The following is a 25440-nucleotide window of genomic DNA, read 5'->3' as shown; positions in this document are numbered from 1 at the left end:
TCCTCATCTCTCCTGGGCTCTGTGATCTGGAAGTAAGAGAAGGAGCAAGGATGTCAGATTTCAAAGTGGCAACTGTCCAGATATAAAGGTTTTCACATTCTTAGTCAATTCTAACCAGAATTGAGACTCATTTATGATTGGAGTTTTATCTCAAATTCTCCATTCTGAACCCCAGTCCTGAACCATTCATTGTTTTCAAGTGCGATTCTTGGACTTTGGTGACCCTGACTCCAAAAACTACTGAATGCACCCAAGGTCAGGCCCAGTAATCTGCTTTATAGCCCAGACTCCAGGTGATTCTGCTCAGGGAGCTGGCATTTGGAGAAGGCTGCTTTAGTCTTAACTCACCTTGGTCCTTTGGCACCACTTAAATTCTGAACTTGGAAGCACACTACAGACATCACTGACAAGTCAACATCGTGGACCAGGAGACCTGAGGCCGGATCCCTAACCCTAACCCTGCATCCTAATGTCTATGTTATTATTAAGTTTTCATTTATTTACTTATTTTCTTTCTTTTATTTTTGGCTGCATTGGGTCTCTGTTGCTGTGTGTGGGCTTTCTCTCTGTTGCTGTGTGTGGTGAGCGAGGACTACTCTCCGTTGCTTCTCCTGACGGCTTCTCTTGTTGCGGAGCACGGGCTCTAGGCGCACAGGCTGAGTAGTTGCGGCTTGCGGGCTCTAGAACGCAGGCTCAGTAGTTGTGGCTCGCGGGCTCTAGAGCGCAGGCGCAGTAGTTGTGGCGCACGGGCTTAGTTGCTCCGCGGCATGTGGGGTCTTCCCGGACCAGCGCTCAAACCTGTGTGCCCTGCATTGGCAGGCGGTTTCTTAACCACTGTGCCAACAGGGAAGTCCCTGGGTCCTAATGTTTAAATAATACTCAGCCCTAAACTTGGTTAGTGTTATGTGCTGAATGTTTGTGTCCCCCAAAATTCTTATGTTGAAATCTTAAAATCTTAACCCCTAAGGTGCTGGTATTAGGAGGTGGGGTCTTTGGGAGGTTATTAGGTCATGGGGTAGAGCCCTCATGAATGAGATTATTGCCCTTGTAAAAGAGACCGTGCTGTGTTGTTTCTAAGCAACGCGGTCTGTAGTAGGGCAGGTTGAATGGACGAAGGCAGCTAGTTTGCAAGATTTAAACCAAATGTTTGCTCAATCCTCTGCCCACATCTAGAACTCTAATGTGTCAATTGTAATAAGCCATGCTGAAGATGGCATTCCTTAACCTTCAGTCGTTGTGATAAACCCCCTTGACCATAAACGTGAGGGGGAAAAGGTGAATTGTACTAGAGGAATCATTGGTCCAGAAGTGGTGAGTCAGGGGGAATAAAGAGTCACAGGTGATCTGGCCATAGGCAATTTGAAAGTAAATTTGGAGGAATATAAAGCTAGTCATAATTCATCTTTTCTTATTGAACGTGTGGGCTGTTCTATCTAATATCCTGTTTGTAGACATTTACTTTGTTGTAGATAAATGCTAGAACCCATAACCCTGAGGGATGTAAGGCCAAAAATGAATGAAAAAGAGAAACTGGAAACGCGGTATATGGAAAAGAATCACCACCTCGTCAAAGCTGTTATTTGGACCCAATTGCTTTGGGTGAAATAACTTCAGTGAGACCCATGCGTCTGGGACAAACTGGTTTCCCCGAGGTCTGGTGCCCACGGGCCTCGCGGTGCTGGTGTCTGTGTGTGGCTGTCAGTCCGTGGCTGGCGCAGAGTCGGCACGTGGCTGTGTGCCTGGCTGGCCCCCTTCACAGTGTGAGAGGTGATGTGGGTCCAGCAGTGGGATTCCTCCGATTTCCTCAGTAGACAACACGTCATTCCACCCGCACCTTTGCGCACGCAGACCTACCTTTGCGCAGGCCGATGACCTCAGGCCTGCGTGGTCCTGGGGCCTCTGGGGCAAGAGGGCGCGATCTCTTCCCCACACCCAGAGCTCTGGATCAAAAGCCTGGATCTGGAAAGACAAACAGCCCCTGGCAATGAGGATGCCGCTGCCTCCCGTTGCCCCGCCTCCGGTTCTTTCTCGTCTGTCCCCAAGTCCCAAACCGAGTCCCCCATGATCCCCACCTCCTCTCCGTCCCTCCCCCTCCCCGAGACCGCCACAGCCCACCCACCTGCTCGCACTCTTCCCGAGTGACCCATGTCTTCCAGCCCATGGAACGGATGAACTGGGAACGCAGTTTGTGGAACAAGGCATGCTGCGAGCTGTTCTTTCCATAGAGGAACGAAACGATGGCCTGCTTGGGGGCCTGGTTGTTCTCTTCCATGTCGCTGGCCACATAGCTGGGGAAAGACATCAGGTCGCTGTCATCAGGACAGGAAGGGCCTCCACTTGAGATCAGCTTCCCAGAAAAGAGGCAGGCTGAGCATCCTCACACGACCCACCCAGCCCTGCCCAGCGTCACCGGGAGCCGCCCAGTCATCAAGGAGCCACTGCCAGGCAGGACCTTCGGAAGGGTGCCTCTCACACCTTGATGATGAGGACACGATCCAAACCCCCGTTCCCTTCAACTTGTTTTATGTGCACACACCTCTCTTCCTATGTTGTAGGTACATGTACAGTTCCTGAGGGCAGGAGCTGATCTGATCTGTTTCTGCATTCATCCCTCTCCTAGCAAATGACACATTTAGGGCTTGGTTCATATTGATGCATGAATTCAACAGCCTTTTGTGAATCTCTGTTCCCACCACCTCATATTCCCCAGCATGTAGGGTGTACTTTATAAGGTTTGTTAGATGAATGAATGAATGAATGAATGAACATTTTATCTCATGGCCAAATGCAATACTGATTACCTAGAAGTCTCACAGTAACAAACATTTGCCCAATGAAAAGAATTGTGCTGAGTGTTTTGGGAATGCATTGACATTTTGACGAGACCTGCCTTCCACATGGTGTCTAGTCTAGTGGGACCGGGGAAGGGGAAGGGGGGAGATAAGAAATGACTATAATGCAAAGCATCACATTATAATACAATTTGAACTAAAGTGCCTCTGGGATGCAGAAGTTAGGGAGATCGGGCATCGTGAAGGTTTTGGTGTTTGAACCCACTTTAAGGATAAGGTCGTTTTCTTCAGATAAATGTATGGCAAAGATACCTGGATAGAAAGCTCAATAGAAACTTAGAGGGCAGGGTATTTGGAAGGAGCAGTGAAACACAGGAATAAAGTATCAGGACGGTGTGCTGGAGATTGCAGAGAGAGTTAAATCCCAACGCAGAACTCTGGCCTTGATTTGGCATGTCATTAGCCAATGCAATTGTGTGAAGCGGTCAGACCTGTGTTTTGGAAGGATGTTCAGGCAAATAGAGCCAACTGGCTTGGGAGACTTGGAAGAAACATCAGTGGGGAGCATTTGACACCAAATCCGTGCTATGTGATACGGGCCCCGATTGTGGCATTTGTCGTGGGAATGCAGAAACGGAAGATAATCACACTTGGTGCTGATGTCGGAAGACCCGAGACCGGAGAATTCGAACCGGAAACGTCTCAAGTCTGTTACTCGGGGGCAGGATGGTGTCAGTTCTTTCTTCCTCTCCTCTTAGGAAAGTTTTGCGTTTTGCTTTGTTTCTTTCAGTGTTTTAATTGACATTAGGGTAGTTTGTTTTGACAATGAATGCTATAAAAAACAGAACATGGTTTGAAAAAGAAACCACGGTACCGTAATCCTGTCATTTTCACACCTAGAGTCAGTACAAAGGGGTTTAAAAAAATAGATGAAAGGTCAGAGCCCCACGTCTCTCCCTCTGCCCTCCCAGGGTGTTGAATATTGATGGCGGGGATGGAGCAAGGTACTCACAGAGCTATGAAGAAATGGATTCTCTGGAATTGCCAGGAGAGGAGCCCGGCCCGGCTGACATACGCTATCACCATCGACAGGAGATACTGATGGAAAGAGGGGAAAAAACGTAGGAGAGAGGTCACATCCTGGAAGAGGAGAAAGAGTGGGAGGGAGAAGGGAGCAGGGGACGAGGAATGGGTGGTGCCACTTGGAGGAGAGACCCCCGTGTGGGGTGAGCCTGATTGTTTGGGGAAGGGGAGAGGACAGAAGGTCAGAGTTGGCGGCGCTCCAAGGATGGGAGGCTTTGGGATTGAGGGCGTGGACTTAGGGCCGCGGGCACAGGACGGTGTTCGATGAACCGGAGCCAAGGCGAGTCCCCAGGAGCTGAGAGGAGAGGGGACTTAGGCAGCAACCACCAAAGGGGCACTCCTGGGGCTCAGATCCCAGAGGGGACCTCGAGGCCCCTGGAGGGAAGTGTTGACAAGGCATGAGGTTAGGAGGGGAGTGGAAACGTGGGTGTAGAAAGCACCCAGCGCGCCCACCTAGAACAGGCGCTGGAGCAGGAATCCATCTCAGTGGGTGACTTACCTTGTCAGATACTTCCAGGTTTTTGTCCCAGGCGAGGAATTTCTTAACGACGGGATCCTCTGTGAAAAAAGGGCAGATGTTGCCAGTGGGAACAGGGCTGTCGTGGGAGCATTCCAGAGCCAAGAGGGTGAACCGCGCCCCCCTGGGGAAATGCCAAGATGTGGCCCAGGGTGAAGCTGACGGAAAGAGGGGAGGGAAGACCATTCACTGTGGGAGGAAAGGGGGTGACTCCCCTTCTGGGGGGGCCGAGTGACAGGGAGTGATGCCCCTTCATCATGCATTCACGTACCTGCAGAGGGCATCAAGATACTCTCAGCCAATGTCTCAATTGACAGTCATGTCAGGGGGTGAAGATGGCTTGTCAGCCCCTCCTCCCCCCACCCCGAACATGCCAGTAAGATTCAAAAGGCCAGTAAGAGCTAGAGTCTCGGGTACAGTTGAAACCAAGCGAACCTAATCCTGTATCATTTCTAAATCTAACCTAGTCTTGTATCATTTCTAAGTCTAACCTCATCCTGTATCTTTTATGTGTCCCCCGTATCCTTTATCCGTAGACAGTCCGCCAGGGACGGAGAGCGCACCAAGTAGCAGGGAATTCTTTTCCACTGGGAAAGTGTAGTCATGGGAAGTTCTGGTTTGTTTGTTTTTCAAGTATAGGATTGGAGGTTGCTGGGCAGGGCGGTGGGTCCTTACCAAGCATCCACTTGAAGACCTTGTGGTGCTCAGGCAGCACTGAAGACACCCGCTGTCGCTTCAGCTTCATCTTGAGCCCACTGAACGACTCCACGACCCAGGTGTCGGCCTCGTGGTGCTCAGGCAGCACTGAAGACACCCGCTGTCGCTTCAGCTTCATCTTGAACCCACTCAGCGACTCCACGACCCAGGTGTCGGCCTCGTGGTGCTCAGGCAGCACTGAAGACACCCGCTGTCGCTTCAGCTTCATCTTGAACCCACTCAGCGACTCCACGACCCAGGTGTCGGCCTCGTGGTGCTCAGGCAGCACTGAAGACACCCGCTGTCGCTTCAGCTTCATCTTGAGCCCACTCAGCAACTCCACGACCCAGGTGTCCTGGGCCTCAGCGGCCGTGTTGCCCTCCACCTCCGCTCTGAACGCCACTGACCTCTTCCTCTTACAGCCGGGGCGCTGAGGCGGGGGGCTGCAACCAGCCCAGGGAGCTGACGAAGGAGAAGAGACTACAGTATGACGCTCTCGTCTTGGGAATTCAGCCACTGGTGACCACCCAACCCCACCCCGACTCCGCCTCCCCCCCGAAGCACCCCCGTGCTTTCCAGTCTCACAGACCGCTGACCTTGCCCCAAGTCATCTTTCCATCTTTCTCTGTCCACATCTACCTATCCCTCCCCTGACTCTTTTTGTCATTTGTCCAGCTTCCCGTCCTCGAAACTCTTTCTCATGGTAGATAATTTCTCCCACCAGGAATAAAAAAAAAGAACCCTCCCCTTGTTTCCTCTCTCCCCTTCTCTCATCCTTGGATCTCATCTCCTAACCCTGTTTCTTGCTCCCCAGGTGTTCCGTGTCCCCAGCTCCTGTGCTCTCCTCCCTCAATCCCTGGCTTTCTGAATGTCTCCTTTCTTTCATAGGCACCTTATGCAGGTGCTCCTTCCCGACCTCTGTACCCTTTCCTCCTTACTGGTCAAATCTCTGAAATTCCTTCTCATGCCAGCTCCCTCACCTGACGGTCCTGGGCTTTCTTCATAGACAGTCAACTCCAGGGGGTACCCTGAAGAGCTGGACTGGGAATTCAGCTCCTCAGCCTGGGAAGTCGGTTGACGATTGTCCATGATGTCTCCCAGACTCTTCCCTTCCTCGAAGCCTAGACTCTGCTTTGTCCCAACTCTTCTTCTGGACTTGGGCTAAACACAAGTGGTCGTCCCTTCTCCAAGCTGCGGGGCAACTGTCAGTGGAGAGAAGCTCTGGCGAGATTCTGTTGTCTACTACTGCTGCCAAGCACCAAGGAGTCTGGTCCATCCAATGGGGAAGGTCGGAAGCCTCTGATGTCATCATCGGAGTTTGAAGGAAACCAGTTTGAAGGAAAGCACAAGTAACTGTCAGACCTATGCGTGCACTTGTCCCAGAGATCAGGGGTAAATGGTATCTCCTGCCACTGACCCAACCTCTGCCCATCCTCCAAAACCCCCCTCAAGGTATCCGGACCCCTCTTTTTTTTTGTCATAAATGGCAAAATTTTATTCTTTTTTTTTTTCTTCATCTTTATTTTTAATTTTTTTTTGCTTTATAACAAATTTAATCAGTTATACATATACATATGTTTGCATATCCCCTCCCTTTTGCGTCTCCCTCCCACCCTCCCTATCCCACCCCTCCAGGCAGTCACAAAGCACCGAGCTGATCTCCCTGTGCTATGCGGCTGCTTCCCACTAGCTATCTACCTTACGTTTGGTAGTGTATATATGTCCATGCCGCTCTTTCACTTTGTCACAGCTTACCCTTCCCCCTCCCCATATCCTCAAGTCCATTCTCTAGTAGGTCTGTGTCTTTATTCCTGTCTTACCCCTATGTTCTTCATGACATTTTTTTTTCTTAAATTCCATATATATGTGTCAGCATACAGTATTTGTCTTTCTCTTTCTGACTTACTTCACTCTGTATGACAGGCTCTAGGTCCATCCACCTCATTACAAATAGCTCAATTTCGTTTCTTTTTATGGCTGAGTAATATTCCATTGTATATATGTGCCACATCTTCTTTACCCATTCATCCGATGATGGACACTTAGGTTGTTTCCATCTCCGGGCTATTGTAAATAGGGCTGCTATGAACATTTTGGTACATGTCTCTTTCTGAATTATGGTTTTCTCAGGGTATATGCCCAGTAGTGGGATTGCTGGGTCATATGGTAGTTCTATTTGTAGTTTTTTAAGGAACCTCCATACCGTTCTCCATAGTGGCTGTACCAATTCACATTCCCACCAGCAGTGCAAGAGTGTTCCCTTTTCTCCACACCCTCTCCAGCATTTATTGTTTCTAGATTTCTTGATGATGGCCATTCTGACTGGTGTGAGATGATATCTCATTGTAGTTTTGATTTGTATTTCTCTAATGAGTAAAGATGTTGAGCATCCTTTCATGTGTTTGTTGGCAGTCTGTATATCTTCTGTGGAGAAATGTCTATTTAGGTCTTCTGCCCATTTTTGGATTGGGTTGTTTGTTTTTTTGTTATTGAGCTGCATGAGCTGCTTATAAATTTTGGAGATTAATCCTTTGTCAGTTGCTTCATTTGCAAATATTTTCTCCCATTCTGAGGGTTGTCTTTTGGTCTTGTTTATGGTTTCCTTTGCTGTGCAAAAGCTTTGAAGTTTCATTAGGTCGCATTTGTTTATTTTCATTTTGATTTCCTTTTCTCTAGGAGGTGGGTCCAAAAGGATCTTGCTGTGATTTATGTCATAGAGTGTTCTGCCTGTGTTTTCCTCTGTGAGTTAGACAGTGTCTGGCCTTACCTTTAGGTCTTCAATCCATTTTGAGTTTATTTTTGTGTTATGGTGTTAGGTAGTGTTCTCATTTCATTCTTTTACAGGTAGCTGTCCAGTTTTCCCAGCGCCACTTATTGAAGAGGCTGTCTTTTCTCCATTGTATATTCTTGCCTCCTTCATCAAAGCTAAGGTGAGCATATGTGCGTGGGCTTATCTCTGGGCTTTCTATCCTGTTCCATTGATCTATATTTCTCTTCCCCAGAGTATATTTCAATAAAGGTATGTACATTGTTTGTTTAGACACAAGGCTGTCGCACACTTAACAGACTACAGTATAGTGTAAACAGAAGCTTTTCATGCACGGGTACACCAGAAATTTCATGTGACTCGCTTTATGGCGGTATTGGCTTCATTGCAGTGTTCTGGAACTGAAGCTGCAGTGTCTCTGAGCTGGGCCTGTGTACCCAGAAGTGGGATTGCTGGATCATATGGAATTTTTATTTAAAAGATTTTGAGAAAACTCCATACTGTTTTCCACAGTGCCTGCACAATGTTACATTCCTGCGTACAATATGCAAGGGTTACGATTTCTCTACCACCTTGACAACTCTCATCTTTAAAAAAAAATAAAAAATTGTAGGCATTCTAACAGATGTGAGGTAGTATCTCATGATGATTTTGATTTGCATTTCCCAGATGATTAGTGACGTTGAGCACCTTTTCATGTACCTGGTGCTGTGTTACGTCTTTCTAACGCACATACACACACACAGAGGGATAGAAGGAACCTTTTGGAAGTGATGAGTATATTACCGTGATGGTGGTGATGGTATCACAGGTGTGTGCATATGTCCAAACTCATCAAGTTATATACATTAAACATGGGCTAGATTTTGTATATCAGTTCTACGTAAATAAAGCTGTAAAAGCCCAGCAACAAGTGGTGTATTTCATGAGCCAGTGAAGCCCAGGTACATCTTGTCTCCTCTCCCAGGGGTGAACCCAAGCAGCCTTTGAACTTGGCTCACTTTCTGTTTCTTTAGTTTCCCCTTCTATTACTTTTGTGTTTCTCCTTTGTTTTCAGATTCCAGCGAAGTGGTTCCCCATTTGTGGCAGCAGTGATTCTGAGTTTGGCTCTGTCGTTTGAAGACTTGATGGTCTCTAAAGGGATGAAGTTTCTACAGAACTAATCTCAGTTAGGTGAGAGGTAACAGAGGATCTAGTTTGTTAGTCTTTTCTTAGTCTTTTCTGTTTGTCTATTTGTCTACTTTGACAAGCTCAAATCAATGAAGAATCTCTTGCCCAATGGGATGAGAACGGCTCTTTAATATCTAGACTGGTGAGTGTTTATTCCTGACCCAAGTCTAAGACTTAAAACTGCAGGTAAAAGTTCCATTTCTCTGTATGTCTGTGTGTCTGTAATTCAAAGAGGTCTTTACCTCTGACAGTGCGAGTATGTAATGTTTTCCTACTTCTGGATCTATTAAAGTAGATTGTAGAGTCTGTTAAATTAAAGGGTTTCTGTCCTGATTGGCTTACAAAGATACAAATGTGCTTATAAAAATTATATATCCCTAAAATTCTCAGAGAGAAAGGAATTAGAACTTCTAATACTTTAAATGTGCTAGAAAAATATTCTTATTGAAATCAAGTCAGGGAATTCCCCAGCGGTCCAGTGGTTAGGACTCGGTGCTTTCACTGCCAGGGTCCAGGTTCAGTCCCTGGTCAGGAACCTAAGATCCAGCAAGCCCCTCGGTGCAGCCAAAAAAAAAAAAAAAATCAACTCAGAAATTTAAAGACTTCAAGTTTACATAATTTAGGTAAATCTTTGACACATGAAGCTAGTTTAATATTTTTGGTTTAATAAAAAGTTATTCGTATCTTATTTATCAGTATTAGGCATACATTTAAAACAATTCTACTTGGGTGTGTTCTTCCTAAATTTATATAGGTGTGCCCATCAACTAAGCTCATATTACTTCTACTTAATGTTTAAGGTTATGAAAACTGTAAGTTTGTGTTTAACCACATTTAGTTTTTATTCTGACAGACTTTCTTTCAACAGTAACTATGTTTTCTACTGTGTTAGCTTGTCGATAAATTCCCAGATCTTCAGTTTACGTAAACCCTTGAACTGATACTAAATTGTGTTACTTACTGGATAATCATTGGATACCGAGGTCATTTGTAAGCAAGACAGAAACCTGAGGCATTGATTACTAAGCATAATCTCAAGTTATATGCTCTTGCTGCATATGTTTACTTGTTACCTAGAGGCTCTGTCTGTGGGTGTGTTAATGAATGTGTTTGTCTCTGCCACTTGAATAAGTTGTGTAAGGGATGTTTGTGGCTGTGTAAAGTTGTGTTATGTGTGTTCATGAGCTGTGCTAGCCTGAAATGCTGATGTGTGATGGGCAGTTGTCAATCATTCACTCCTAGTTTTCTTTGTGAAATGGAAGTAACTTTGGTTCAAAGTTAGTATTAATATACTATGAATGAGGCTTGACCCATAGTGATGTTATCGGCTGGAACAGAACTCAGGTTCAGCTGCTCATCGCTCAGAAGTCAGTGTTCCAGAGACAAGGGTTGGTGGAAGAAGAAAGATGCTTTATTCAGGAAGCTGGCAACCTGGGAAGATGGTGGGCTAGTGTCCCCAATACCATCTCCCAGTTGCCAATGAGAGGGAAAAGGGGTTGATAGGGAAAAGACGGGAAGTCTCTGGGCTGTGCCGGTGGGGGCTCCGTGCAGAGTAGCACAGTCAGCTCTGACCATCCTCTTGAAATTGGTCATGCAGCGGTGTGGTCAGTGTCATGTTGATTGTTTCAGGCACAGTTAATCTTCAATTCCAGTGTTGGTTTGTTCCCATTTCCTTGAGGCCAGTTCCTGGAATTGTGTAAGCCATTGGTTCAGGTCTGCTCAAGATGGAGCAGCTTGTGTCATAGCTCCAGTCTGGTCATCATACAGTTAGCTTTCTCCTCTTGTAGTGGTTTTAGTATCTGCAAAACAAGTTAGGAGTGTGTGTCTGACACTGTTACTTATGTCCTTCGGGAGGAACTAAAGATTCTGTGACTGCTGTTGTCCTAATCAGTAACTGCTTGAACCTGTTCTTTGGTGACTCAGGGGAGGCCTGGGAGACTGCAGCTATTTTACAGACAAGAGGCAGGGGACATGGAAGGGCCCTGCATGGTCCTGCTTGGTTCCAGCAACCGAGAGGTACAACTTTGTATGCAAGATAATGCGATGTAGTTTTGTTTATTAACAGGAACAAAAATCGTTTGGTCCTAAAGTAAAATGACTGATTGTTCCAGCACCAGAAAGAGGATAGTGAAGGACACAACCTGAATGGGTATAGAAAGTTGTAGGAGACGGGTAGAAAGGGAATTTTATTTGTCTGAGCCGAAGGCAGCTCAGTTTTGATGTTTATTCCAGAGATTTTCAAAAAAGAGCTTATGGTTCTCTTAGTAGCAAATATTATATTGATGCAAAGCTGGAGTTTGGTTTTCTCTCTGTACAAATGATAAATTTTTTTCATGGAGTATTGGTCTCTTTAATAAGTGGTTGGAAAAGTTGTTCTCTAAATCTGCCTAAACAGCAGAGATTCTGTATCTCACTGGAAGAGGTTTCTGCACCTAGTTCTGAATTCATCCGGCCTTATTATTTTTTTGAAAATAAATGCACAGGGACTTCCCTGGTGGCTCCTTGGTGAAGAATCCGCCCGCCAGTGCAGGGCACACTGGTTCAAGCCCTGGTCCGGGAAGATCCCACGTGCTTTTAGAAACTAGAGCACGGAAAGACTAAGGTCACGTGAAATTTGAAACGCTAAATATTGTCATAGTGTTAAGCAGTTTGAAGATTGTTGGAAGAAATTATTTGTCATTCATTCAAGCAATAAACATTTGATGAATACTTGCAAAACATAAAAAACCTCTAGAGCCCGTGAGCCACAACTACTGGAATCGACGTGCCTAGATCCCATGCTCCGGAACAAGAGAAGCCACCGCATGGAGACGCCGACGCACCGCAATGAAGAGTCGCCCCCTCTCCACTGCAACTAGAGAAAGCCCACGTGCAACAAGGAAGACCCAACGCAGACAAAAATAAATAAATATATAAATAAATGTATTGGGGGAAAAAAAGAAAGAAAATAAATGCACAACAAAATTTCTGCATTTCTGAGAAAGTTAAGCTTCCTTAAAACTGTGTTCCTTTTGGTCTGTTTTTGTTTTTTTTTTTTTAAAGTCTACTGTCAGGAACTCCCTGGCACTTCAGCGGTTAGGATTCTGCGCTTCCACTGCTAGAGGCCTGTTTTCGATCCCTGATCAGGGAACTAAGATCCTGCAAGTTGCGTGGCGAGGCCGAAAAAACAGCCAAGACAAAATAATCGTCTCTTGGCTGTTAAACAAAGTCAAGGACCTTTAGTTCCTCCTCAAGGGCTATTGGGTAATATTCTGAGCCACATCCTTGGAGCTGTTTGGCAGAGACTGAAACCCCCAGCAGGTGGAAGAAGTTAACTGCATGTTGCCCACAAGCACGTAGACCCCAGACCAGTTGGAACCAGAAGGCTGATGATGTTGAGTCCCCGTTACCTCACCACTGACCAATCAGAAGAATGACCGTGAGCTGATCACGCACCCTGTAACCCTCTCTTCAACATGTAGCCCCTTTCTCTTTTCCCTGTATAGTCCTCAAGCAAAACTTCAGGAGGGGAGAGTTGGTTCTTCGGGACACGAGTCCACCTCTCTTCTGGACTGCCGGCTTCCTCAGTAAAGCTATCTTTCCTTTTACCCAAGAGTTGTCTCTCAGTATTGGAGTCCTGAATGATGCAAGACCTGCCTCATCTTCTGTAGTTTTCTCTACATGAAAAATAATTGAGGACTATTTTTCAGAGTTAAGAAATGTGGTTGGATAATCACAACGCCATTAAGCAACACCTCGTTGGACAGCAAAGAGGCGAAGCCGACTGGTAATGACCACACACATCCTGACTGTGAGAAGACTTTCGTCTTTATTGTAGTTCCCCAAAAGCTGCATCGCACGGTACTCTTGAACAATCTAAAATAACATACAAACATGCTGAGGCAAGTTAAAAAATTAGGACTGAATTCCCACAATTCAATAATGAGAACTAAAAAAATACAAAATTTATGCTTACAAGAATTGGGAGGAAATACCCACTATGCTATAAGTAGAATGGAAATATGATGTAATAGATAAAATCAACAATCTCTCTTGAAAATGTGAGTAAAACTGTATATATGTGTAAATATACAACAGCTACAGTTCTCATCACAAAAGTTTGTAGTAATAAGATGTTTCAAAATGAAGACTATTTCAAAACTATTTAAAATAAATATATAAATATAAAATATAAAAATACAATAATTTTATAGGTGACATTTTCAAAATAAGCCAGTGAAACTTAAGTCATGAGTCATGACCCTGTGGCTGTAATTATATATATATATATATATATTTTTTCCTAATTATATATTTTAATGTTATTCCCTCCTATTCTGAGCCGCTACACTCCACCTTCAAATGCTTCTAGACTGGGGCAAACAAGTGTATAAAAAATGGGACCTCCAATGTTCGTCTCAGGGGAGATGGAAATGAAATGATCTGAAAATTGAGGTGGTGCCTTCCAAAAGGGTGGAATCTGAATAAACCCTGTTTTCTTATTGTCCTGCCACAGACTCCTAGAAGCACACCCCGCTCCTAGGAGTATAACACGAAAACTGGCCTCCGCTCATTCTAGAAGATGCTGGCTTCTTCTCGATGATCTGCACAAGAGGCTTCTCCCTTCCTTCTTCACGGCTGTCGTCAGTGTCTGGATTGACCTCTTGTTGAACATCCTCATCTCTCCTGGGCTCTGTGATCTGGAAGTAAGAGAAGGAGCAAGGATGTCAGATTTCAAAGTGGCAACTGTCCAGATATAAAGGTTTTCACATTCTTAGTCAATTCTAACCAGAATTGAGACTCATTTATGATTGGAGTTTTATCTCAAATTCTCCATTCTGAACCCCAGTCCTGAACCATTCATTGTTTTCAAGTGCGATTCTTGGACTTTGGTGACCCTGACTCCAAAAACTACTGAATGCACCCAAGGTCAGGCCCAGTAATCTGCTTTATAGCCCAGACTCCAGGTGATTCTGCTCAGGGAGCTGGCATTTGGAGAAGGCTGCTTTAGTCTTAACTCACCTTGGTCCTTTGGCACCACTTAAATTCTGAACTTGGAAGCACACTACAGACATCACTGACAAGTCAACATCGTGGACCAGGAGACCTGAGGCCGGATCCCTAACCCTAACCCTGCATCCTAATGTCTATGTTATTATTAAGTTTTCATTTATTTACTTATTTTCTTTCTTTTATTTTTGGCTGCATTGGGTCTCTGTTGCTGTGTGTGGGCTTTCTCTCTGTTGCTGTGTGTGGTGAGCGAGGACTACTCTCCGTTGCTTCTCCTGACGGCTTCTCTTGTTGCGGAGCACGGGCTCTAGGCGCACAGGCTGAGTAGTTGCGGCTTGCGGGCTCTAGAACGCAGGCTCAGTAGTTGTGGCTCGCGGGCTCTAGAGCGCAGGCGCAGTAGTTGTGGCGCACGGGCTTAGTTGCTCCGCGGCATGTGGGGTCTTCCCGGACCAGCGCTCAAACCTGTGTGCCCTGCATTGGCAGGCGGTTTCTTAACCACTGTGCCAACAGGGAAGTCCCTGGGTCCTAATGTTTAAATAATACTCAGCCCTAAACTTGGTTAGTGTTATGTGCTGAATGTTTGTGTCCCCCAAAATTCTTATGTTGAAATCTTAAAATCTTAACCCCTAAGGTGCTGGTATTAGGAGGTGGGGTCTTTGGGAGGTTATTAGGTCATGGGGTAGAGCCCTCATGAATGAGATTATTGCCCTTGTAAAAGAGACCGTGCTGTGTTGTTTCTAAGCAACGCGGTCTGTAGTAGGGCAGGTTGAATGGACGAAGGCAGCTAGTTTGCAAGATTTAAACCAAATGTTTGCTCAATCCTCTGCCCACATCTAGAACTCTAATGTGTCAATTGTAATAAGCCATGCTGAAGATGGCATTCCTTAACCTTCAGTCGTTGTGATAAACCCCCTTGACCATAAACGTGAGGGGGAAAAGGTGAATTGTACTAGAGGAATCATTGGTCCAGAAGTGGTGAGTCAGGGGGAATAAAGAGTCACAGGTGATCTGGCCATAGGCAATTTGAAAGTAAATTTGGAGGAATATAAAGCTAGTCATAATTCATCTTTTCTTATTGAACGTGTGGGCTGTTCTATCTAATATCCTGTTTGTAGACATTTACTTTGTTGTAGATAAATGCTAGAACCCATAACCCTGAGGGATGTAAGGCCAAAAATGAATGAAAAAGAGAAACTGGAAACGCGGTATATGGAAAAGAATCACCACCTCGTCAAAGCTGTTATTTGGACCCAATTGCTTTGGGTGAAATAACTTCAGTGAGACCCATGCGTCTGGGACAAACTGGTTTCCCCGAGGTCTGGTGCCCACGGGCCTCGCGGTGCTGGTGTCTGTGTGTGGCTGTCAGTCCGTGGCTGGCGCAGAGTCGGCACGTGGCTGTGTGCCTGGCTGGCCCCCTTCACAGTGTGAGAGGTGATGTGGGTCCAGCAGTGGGATTCCTCCGATTTCCTCAGTAGACAACACGTCATTCCACCCGCACCTTTGCGCACGCAGACCTACCTTTGCGCAGGCCGATGACCTCAGGCCTGCGTGGTCCTGGGGCCTCTGGGGCAAGAGGGCGCGATCTCTTCCCCACACCCAGAGCTCTGGATCAAAAGCCTGGATCTGGAAAGACAAACAGCCCCTGGCAATGAGGATGCCGCTGCCTCCCGTTGCCCCGCCTCCGGTTCTTTCTCGTCTGTCCCCAAGTCCCAAACCGAGTCCCCCATGATCCCCACCTCCTCTCCGTCCCTCCCCCTCCCCGAGACCGCCACAGCCCACCCACCTGCTCGCACTCTTCCCGAGTGACCCATGTCTTCCAGCCCATGGAACGGATGAACTGGGAACGCAGTTTGTGGAACAAGGCATGCTGCGAGCTGTTCTTTCCATAGAGGAACGAAACGATGGCCTGCTTGGGGGCCTGGTTGTTCTCTTCCATGTCGCTGGCCACATAGCTGGGGAAAGACATCAGGTCGCTGTCATCAGGACAGGAAGGGCCTCCACTTGAGATCAGCTTCCCAGAAAAGAGGCAGGCTGAGCATCCTCACACGACCCACCCAGCCCTGCCCAGCGTCACCGGGAGCCGCCCAGTCATCAAGGAGCCACTGCCAGGCAGGACCTTCGGAAGGGTGCCTCTCACACCTTGATGATGAGGACACGATCCAAACCCCCGTTCCCTTCAACTTGTTTTATGTGCACACACCTCTCTTCCTATGTTGTAGGTACATGTACAGTTCCTGAGGGCAGGAGCTGATCTGATCTGTTTCTGCATTCATCCCTCTCCTAGCAAATGACACATTTAGGGCTTGGTTCATATTGATGCATGAATTCAACAGCCTTTTGTGAATCTCTGTTCCCACCACCTCATATTCCCCAGCATGTAGGGTGTACTTTATAAGGTTTGTTAGATGAATGAATGAATGAATGAATGAACATTTTATCTCATGGCCAAATGCAATACTGATTACCTAGAAGTCTCACAGTAACAAACATTTGCCCAATGAAAAGAATTGTGCTGAGTGTTTTGGGAATGCATTGACATTTTGACGAGACCTGCCTTCCACATGGTGTCTAGTCTAGTGGGACCGGGGAAGGGGAAGGGGGGAGATAAGAAATGACTATAATGCAAAGCATCACATTATAATACAATTTGAACTAAAGTGCCTCTGGGATGCAGAAGTTAGGGAGATCGGGCATCGTGAAGGTTTTGGTGTTTGAACCCACTTTAAGGATAAGGTCGTTTTCTTCAGATAAATGTATGGCAAAGATACCTGGATAGAAAGCTCAATAGAAACTTAGAGGGCAGGGTATTTGGAAGGAGCAGTGAAACACAGGAATAAAGTATCAGGACGGTGTGCTGGAGATTGCAGAGAGAGTTAAATCCCAACGCAGAACTCTGGCCTTGATTTGGCATGTCATTAGCCAATGCAATTGTGTGAAGCGGTCAGACCTGTGTTTTGGAAGGATGTTCAGGCAAATAGAGCCAACTGGCTTGGGAGACTTGGAAGAAACATCAGTGGGGAGCATTTGACACCAAATCCGTGCTATGTGATACGGGCCCCGATTGTGGCATTTGTCGTGGGAATGCAGAAACGGAAGATAATCACACTTGGTGCTGATGTCGGAAGACCCGAGACCGGAGAATTCGAACCGGAAACGTCTCAAGTCTGTTACTCGGGGGCAGGATGGTGTCAGTTCTTTCTTCCTCTCCTCTTAGGAAAGTTTTGCGTTTTGCTTTGTTTCTTTCAGTGTTTTAATTGACATTAGGGTAGTTTGTTTTGACAATGAATGCTATAAAAAACAGAACATGGTTTGAAAAAGAAACCACGGTACCGTAATCCTGTCATTTTCACACCTAGAGTCAGTACAAAGGGGTTTAAAAAAATAGATGAAAGGTCAGAGCCCCACGTCTCTCCCTCTGCCCTCCCAGGGTGTTGAATATTGATGGCGGGGATGGAGCAAGGTACTCACAGAGCTATGAAGAAATGGATTCTCTGGAATTGCCAGGAGAGGAGCCCGGCCCGGCTGACATACGCTATCACCATCGACAGGAGATACTGATGGAAAGAGGGGAAAAAACGTAGGAGAGAGGTCACATCCTGGAAGAGGAGAAAGAGTGGGAGGGAGAAGGGAGCAGGGGACGAGGAATGGGTGGTGCCACTTGGAGGAGAGACCCCCGTGTGGGGTGAGCCTGATTGTTTGGGGAAGGGGAGAGGACAGAAGGTCAGAGTTGGCGGCGCTCCAAGGATGGGAGGCTTTGGGATTGAGGGCGTGGACTTAGGGCCGCGGGCACAGGACGGTGTTCGATGAACCGGAGCCAAGGCGAGTCCCCAGGAGCTGAGAGGAGAGGGGACTTAGGCAGCAACCACCAAAGGGGCACTCCTGGGGCTCAGATCCCAGAGGGGACCTCGAGGCCCCTGGAGGGAAGTGTTGACAAGGCATGAGGTTAGGAGGGGAGTGGAAACGTGGGTGTAGAAAGCACCCAGCGCGCCCACCTAGAACAGGCGCTGGAGCAGGAATCCATCTCAGTGGGTGACTTACCTTGTCAGATACTTCCAGGTTTTTGTCCCAGGCGAGGAATTTCTTAACGACGGGATCCTCTGTGAAAAAAGGGCAGATGTTGCCAGTGGGAACAGGGCTGTCGTGGGAGCATTCCAGAGCCAAGAGGGTGAACCGCGCCCCCCTGGGGAAATGCCAAGATGTGGCCCAGGGTGAAGCTGACGGAAAGAGGGGAGGGAAGACCATTCACTGTGGGAGGAAAGGGGGTGACTCCCCTTCTGGGGGGGCCGAGTGACAGGGAGTGATGCCCCTTCATCATGCATTCACGTACCTGCAGAGGGCATCAAGATACTCTCAGCCAATGTCTCAATTGACAGTCATGTCAGGGGGTGAAGATGGCTTGTCAGCCCCTCCTCCCCCCACCCCGAACATGCCAGTAAGATTCAAAAGGCCAGTAAGAGCTAGAGTCTCGGGTACAGTTGAAACCAAGCGAACCTAATCCTGTATCATTTCTAAATCTAACCTAGTCTTGTATCATTTCTAAGTCTAACCTCATCCTGTATCTTTTATGTGTCCCCCGTATCCTTTATCCGTAGACAGTCCGCCAGGGACGGAGAGCGCACCAAGTAGCAGGGAATTCTTTTCCACTGGGAAAGTGTAGTCATGGGAAGTTCTGGTTTGTTTGTTTTTCAAGTATAGGATTGGAGGTTGCTGGGCAGGGCGGTGGGTCCTTACCAAGCATCCACTTGAAGACCTTGTGGTGCTCAGGCAGCACTGAAGACACCCGCTGTCGCTTCAGCTTCATCTTGAGCCCACTGAACGACTCCACGACCCAGGTGTCGGCCTCGTGGTGCTCAGGCAGCACTGAAGACACCCGCTGTCGCTTCAGCTTCATCTTGAACCCACTCAGCGACTCCACGACCCAGGTGTCGGCCTCGTGGTGCTCAGGCAGCACTGAAGACACCCGCTGTCGCTTCAGCTTCATCTTGAACCCACTCAGCGACTCCACGACCCAGGTGTCGGCCTCGTGGTGCTCAGGCAGCACTGAAGACACCCGCTGTCGCTTCAGCTTCATCTTGAGCCCACTCAGCAACTCCACGACCCAGGTGTCCTGGGCCTCAGCGGCCGTGTTGCCCTCCACCTCCGCTCTGAACGCCACTGACCTCTTCCTCTTACAGCCGGGGCGCTGAGGCGGGGGGCTGCAACCAGCCCAGGGAGCTGACGAAGGAGAAGAGACTACAGTATGACGCTCTCGTCTTGGGAATTCAGCCACTGGTGACCACCCAACCCCACCCCGACTCCGCCTCCCCCCCGAAGCACCCCCGTGCTTTCCAGTCTCACAGACCGCTGACCTTGCCCCAAGTCATCTTTCCATCTTTCTCTGTCCACATCTACCTATCCCTCCCCTGACTCTTTTTGTCATTTGTCCAGCTTCCCGTCCTCGAAACTCTTTCTCATGGTAGATAATTTCTCCCACCAGGAATAAAAAAAAAGAACCCTCCCCTTGTTTCCTCTCTCCCCTTCTCTCATCCTTGGATCTCATCTCCTAACCCTGTTTCTTGCTCCCCAGGTGTTCCGTGTCCCCAGCTCCTGTGCTCTCCTCCCTCAATCCCTGGCTTTCTGAATGTCTCCTTTCTTTCATAGGCACCTTATGCAGGTGCTCCTTCCCGACCTCTGTACCCTTTCCTCCTTACTGGTCAAATCTCTGAAATTCCTTCTCATGCCAGCTCCCTCACCTGACGGTCCTGGGCTTTCTTCATAGACAGTCAACTCCAGGGGGTACCCTGAAGAGCTGGACTGGGAATTCAGCTCCTCAGCCTGGGAAGTCGGTTGACGATTGTCCATGATGTCTCCCAGACTCTTCCCTTCCTCGAAGCCTAGACTCTGCTTTGTCCCAACTCTTCTTCTGGACTTGGGCTAAACACAAGTGGTCGTCCCTTCTCCAAGCTGCGGGGCAACTGTCAGTGGAGAGAAGCTCTGGCGAGATTCTGTTGTCTACTACTGCTGCCAAGCACCAAGGAGTCTGGTCCATCCAATGGGGAAGGTCGGAAGCCTCTGATGTCATCATCGGAGTTTGAAGGAAACCAGTTTGAAGGAAAGCACAAGTAACTGTCAGACCTATGCGTGCACTTGTCCCAGAGATCAGGGGTAAATGGTATCTCCTGCCACTGACCCAACCTCTGCCCATCCTCCAAAACCCCCCTCAAGGTATCCGGACCCCTCTTTTTTTTTGTCATAAATGGCAAAATTTTATTCTTTTTTTTTTTCTTCATCTTTATTTTTAATTTTTTTTTGCTTTATAACAAATTTAATCAGTTATACATATACATATGTTTGCATATCCCCTCCCTTTTGCGTCTCCCTCCCACCCTCCCTATCCCACCCCTCCAGGCAGTCACAAAGCACCGAGCTGATCTCCCTGTGCTATGCGGCTGCTTCCCACTAGCTATCTACCTTACGTTTGGTAGTGTATATATGTCCATGCCGCTCTTTCACTTTGTCACAGCTTACCCTTCCCCCTCCCCATATCCTCAAGTCCATTCTCTAGTAGGTCTGTGTCTTTATTCCTGTCTTACCCCTATGTTCTTCATGACATTTTTTTTTCTTAAATTCCATATATATGTGTCAGCATACAGTATTTGTCTTTCTCTTTCTGACTTACTTCACTCTGTATGACAGGCTCTAGGTCCATCCACCTCATTACAAATAGCTCAATTTCGTTTCTTTTTATGGCTGAGTAATATTCCATTGTATATATGTGCCACATCTTCTTTATCCATTCATCCGATGATGGACACTTAGGTTGTTTCCATCTCCGGGCTATTGTAAATAGGGCTGCTATGAACATTTTGGTACATGTCTCTTTCTGAATTATGGTTTTCTCAGGGTATATGCCCAGTAGTGGGATTGCTGGGTCATATGGTAGTTCTATTTGTAGTTTTTTAAGGAACCTCCATACCGTTCTCCATAGCGGCTGTACCAATTCACATTCCCACCAGCAGTGCAAGAGTGTTCCCTTTTCTCCACACCCTCTCCAGCATTTATTGTTTCTAGATTTCTTGATGATGGCCATTCTGACTGGTGTGAGATGATATCTCATTGTAGTTTTGATTTGTATTTCTCTAATGAGTAAAGATGTTGAGCATCCTTTCATGTGTTTGTTGGCAGTCTGTATATCTTCTGTGGAGAAATGTCTATTTAGGTCTTCTGCCCATTTTTGGATTGGGTTGTTTGTTTTTTTGTTATTGAGCTGCATGAGCTGCTTATAAATTTTGGAGATTAATCCTTTGTCAGTTGCTTCATTTGCAAATATTTTCTCCCATTCTGAGGGTTGTCTTTTGGTCTTGTTTATGGTTTCCTTTGCTGTGCAAAAGCTTTGAAGTTTCATTAGGTCGCATTTGTTTATTTTCATTTTGATTTCCTTTTCTCTAGGAGGTGGGTCCAAAAGGATCTTGCTGTGATTTATGTCATAGAGTGTTCTGCCTATGTTTTCCTCTAAGAGTTTGATAGTTTCTGGACTTACATTTAAGTCTTTAATCCATTTTGAGCTTATTTTTGTGTATGGTGTTAGGGAGTGATCGAATCTCATACTTTTACATGTCCCTATCCAGTTTTCCCAGTACCACTTATTGAAGAGACTGTCCTTTCTCCACTGTACATTCCTGCTTCCTTTATCAAAGATAAGGTGAGCATATGTGCGTGGGCTTATCTCTGGGCTTTCTATCCTGTTCCATTGATCTTTCTGTTTTTGTGCCAGTACCATACTGTCTTGATTACTGTAGCTTTGTAGTATAGTCTGAAGTCAGGGAGCCTGATTCCTCCAGCTCCATTTTTCGTTCTCAAGATTGCTTTGGCTATTCGGGGTCTTTTGTGTTTCCATACAAATTGTGAAATTTTTTGTTCTAGTTCTGTGAAAAATGCCAGTGGTAGTTTGATAGGGATTGCATTGAATCTGTAGATTGCTTTGGGTAGTAGAGTCATTTTCACAATGTTGATTCTTCCAATCCAAGAACATGGTACATCTCTCCATCTATTTGTATCATCTTTAATTTCTTTCATCAGTGTCTTATAATTTTCTGCATACAGGTCTTTTGTCTCCTTAGGTAGGTTTATTCCTAGATATTTTATTCTTTTTGTTGCAATGGTAAATGGGAGTGTTTCCTTGATTTCACTTTCAGATTTTTCATCATTAGTATATAGGAATGCCAGAGATTTATGTGCATTAATTTTGTATCCTGCACCTCTACCAAATTCATTGATTAGCTCTAGTAGTAGCATCTTTAGGATTCTCTACGTATAGCATCATGTCATCTGCAAACAGTGACAGCTTTACTTCGTTTCCGATTTGGATTCCTTTTATTTCCTTTTGTTCTCTGATTGCTGTGGCTAAAACTTCCAAAACTATGTTTAATAAGAGTGGTGAGAGTGGGCAACCTTGTCTTTTTCCTGATGTTAGTGGAAATGGTTTCAGCTTTTCACCATTGAGGACGATGCTGGCTGTGGGTTTGTCATATATGGCCTTTATTATGTTGAGGAAAGTTCCCTCTATGCCTACTTTCTGCAGGGTTTTTATCATAAATGGGTGTTGAATTTTGTCAAAAGCTTTCTCTGCATCTATTGAGATGATCATATGGTTTTTCTCCTTCCATTTGTTAATATGGTGTATCACGTTGATTGATTTGCGTATATTGAAGAATCCTTGCATTCCTGGAATAAACCCCACTTGATCATGGTGTAAGATCCTTTTAATGTGCTGTTAGATTCTGTTTGCTAGTATTTTGTTGAGGATTTTTGCATCTATGTTCATCAGTGATATTGGCCTGTAGTTTTCTTTCTTTGTGACATCCTTGTCTGGTTTTGGTATCAAGGTGATGGTGGCCTCGTAGAATGAGTTTGGGAGTGTTCCTCCCTCTGCTATATTTTGGAAGAGTTTGAGAAGGATAGGTGTTAGCTCTTCTCTAAATGCTTGATAGAATTCGCCTGTGAAGCCATCTGGTCCTGGGCTTTTGTTTGTTGGAAGATTTTTTATCACAGTTTCAATTTCAGTGCTTGTGATTGGTCTGTTCATATTTTCTATTTCTTCCTGATTCAGTCTTGGCAGGTTGTGCATTTCTAAGAATTTGTCCATTTCTTCCAGGTTGTCCATTTTATTGGCATAGAGTTGCTTGTAGTAATCTCTCATGATCTTTTGTATTTCTGCAGTGTCAGTTGTTACTTCTCCTTTTTCATTTCTAATTCTATTGATTTGAGTCTTCTCCCTTTTTTTCTTGATGAGTCTGGCTAATGGTTTATCAATTTTGTTTATCTTCTCAAAGAACCAGCTTTTAGTTTGGTTGATCTTTGCTATCGTTTCCTTCATTTCTTTTTCATTTATTTCTGATCTGATCTTTATGATTTCTTTCCTTCTGCTAACTTTGGGATGTTTTTGTTCTTCTTTCTCTAATTGCTTTAGGTGCAAGATTAGGTTGTTTATTCGAGATGTTTCCTGTTTCTTAAGGTGGGATTGTATGGCTATAAACTTCCCTCTTAGAACTGCTTTTGCTGCCTCTCCTAGGTTTTGGGTCGTCATGTCTCCATTGTCATTTGTTTCTAGGTATTTTTTAATTTCCTCTTTGATTTCTTCAGTGATCACTTCGTTATTAAGTAGTGTATTGTTTAGCCTCCATGTGTTTGTATTTTTTTACAGCTCTTTTCCTGTAATTGATGTCTAGTCTCATAGCATTGTGGTCGGAAAAGATACTTGATACAATTTCAATTCAAAAAAAAATTTTTTTAGCTAAGTAGTATTCCATTGTATGTATATATATCACATCTTCCTTACCCATTCATCTCTTAATAAACACTTAGCTTGCTTCCATATGTTGTCAATTGTAAATAATGCTGCCATGAACATTAGGGTGCATATATCTTTTCAAATTAATGTTTTTTGGTTTTATTTTTTTCGATATATATCCAGGAGTGAAAATGCTGTGTCATATGGTAGTTCTAATTTTTTTTACAAGTTTATTGGAGTACAATTGATTCACAATGGTGTATTAGTTTCTGCTTTATAACAAAGCGAATCAGTTATACATATACACCTGTTCCCATATCCCCTCCCTCTTGTGTCTCCCTCCCTCCCACCCTGCACCCCTCTTTACCGCTTCCCAGCAGGTGCACTGTCCTCTCCCTGCTGGACTCTCCCCCTCCCTCCCATTCCTCTTCCACGGCCTGGTGGGAGAGTGGGGAGAGGGACAAGGAAACTTAGGGGAAGCAGCAACGTTTCAGCCTTATAAGAGTGAGATAATGGCTTCCGTGGTGGTGCAGTGGTTGAGAGTCCACCTGCCGATGCAGGGGACACGGGTTGGTACCCCGGTTCAGGAAGATCCCACATGCCGCGGAGTGGCTGGGCCCATGAGCCATGGCCGCTGAGTCTGCGCGTCCAGAGCCTGTGCTCCGCAACGGGAGAGGCCACAACCGTGAGAGGCCCGCGTACCCCCCCCCAAAAAAAATAAATAAAGAATGAGATAAGTATGTAAAAAAAGATCCCAGGTACATCGACTCACTGGATTAAAAAGTTACGTTAAAACACGCCATTTGGCAAAGCTCTTTGGCTGAATGTTTACTGACACTGCGTTCAGAATTCTGTACTGGGGGAGTACACGTCCGCTCCCCTCAGGCACCTTTGAGTCCAAGAGCCATTTGGAGAAGCTAAAATCATAGAAAACTACAGGTGCTCACGCACCCTTCAAAGGGTGTCTACAAACACACACACACACACACACACACACACACAAAGGGCACCTTTGGATGTCACAAAGTCCATGGATTGTCCAAAGCCTGCCCCTTGATTCCAGTTAAGAAGTTCTAGTCTACTTATCAAAATCTTGAGAATGTGGTATCACTGTTGACCCAGAGATTTCACTACCTGAATAAAAATGTCACATGTACAAAATACTAAATGGAAAAAACTCCAGTTCAACACAGATTATTTTTCTGAATAAAAATGTCACATGCACAAAAAGACTAAATGGAAAAATTTCCAATTCCAGACAGGTTATTTTTCTATGAGGGTAGGAAGTATATGGTAGCCGAGATGCAGAGAAGAAAATAGCCAACTCAGGGTCATGCAGTGTCACTGGAAGCTTCTTCTGAACCTCCCAACTCGTACTTCCACTCCTCCCCTTTGGGTCTGAGTCTTGCTTTTTTTCTTGGGTTTCCCTGGTGGCACAGTGGTCAAGAATCCGCCTGCCGATGCAGGGGACACAGGTTCGAGCCCTGGTCCGGGAAGATCCCACATACCGCGGAGCACCTAACGCCCATGCGCCACAACTACTGAGCTTGCAAGCCATAACTCCTCAGCCCGCGAGCCACAACTACTGAGCCCATGCGCCTAGGGCCCATGCTCTGCCGCAAAGAGAAGCCACCTCAATGAGAAGCCTGCACACTGC

At 46.0% G+C, this 25440-nt stretch overlaps 2 protein-coding genes and 1 long non-coding RNA gene across 3 annotated transcripts in view; 1 reads left to right on the top strand and 2 right to left on the bottom strand.

Moving 5' to 3' along the window:
• LOC309808703 overlaps positions 1–25440 on the top strand; it is an 83337-nt gene that overhangs the window by 50532 nt on the left and 7365 nt on the right. The window lies entirely within an intron of this gene.
• On the bottom strand, positions 1568–6177 carry LOC309808013 (speedy protein E4-like; the record flags this gene model as incomplete). Its single annotated transcript, XM_082628027.1, has 6 exons — positions 1568–1959; positions 2120–2288; positions 3805–3890; positions 4375–4433; positions 5329–5550; positions 6069–6177. 6 exons carry the CDS (start codon positions 6175–6177, stop codon positions 1699–1701), a joined length of 906 nt encoding a protein of 301 aa, XP_082484153.1. The 3' UTR covers positions 1568–1698.
• LOC309808012 (speedy protein E4-like) lies at positions 15246–19855 on the bottom strand (the record flags this gene model as incomplete). The annotated part of the gene is made up of 6 exons (XM_082628026.1): positions 15246–15637; positions 15798–15966; positions 17483–17568; positions 18053–18111; positions 18917–19228; positions 19747–19855. 6 exons carry the CDS (start codon positions 19853–19855, stop codon positions 15377–15379), a joined length of 996 nt encoding a protein of 331 aa, XP_082484152.1. The 3' UTR covers positions 15246–15376.

This window comes from Mesoplodon mirus (assembly GCF_964341445.2).
Source record: "Mesoplodon mirus genome assembly, chromosome: 7".
NCBI classification, from domain to species: Eukaryota; Metazoa; Chordata; class Mammalia; order Artiodactyla; family Ziphiidae; genus Mesoplodon; species Mesoplodon mirus.
The sequence above is the reverse complement of the archived record's forward strand: the minus strand, read 5'-3'. Positions and strand labels throughout refer to the sequence as shown.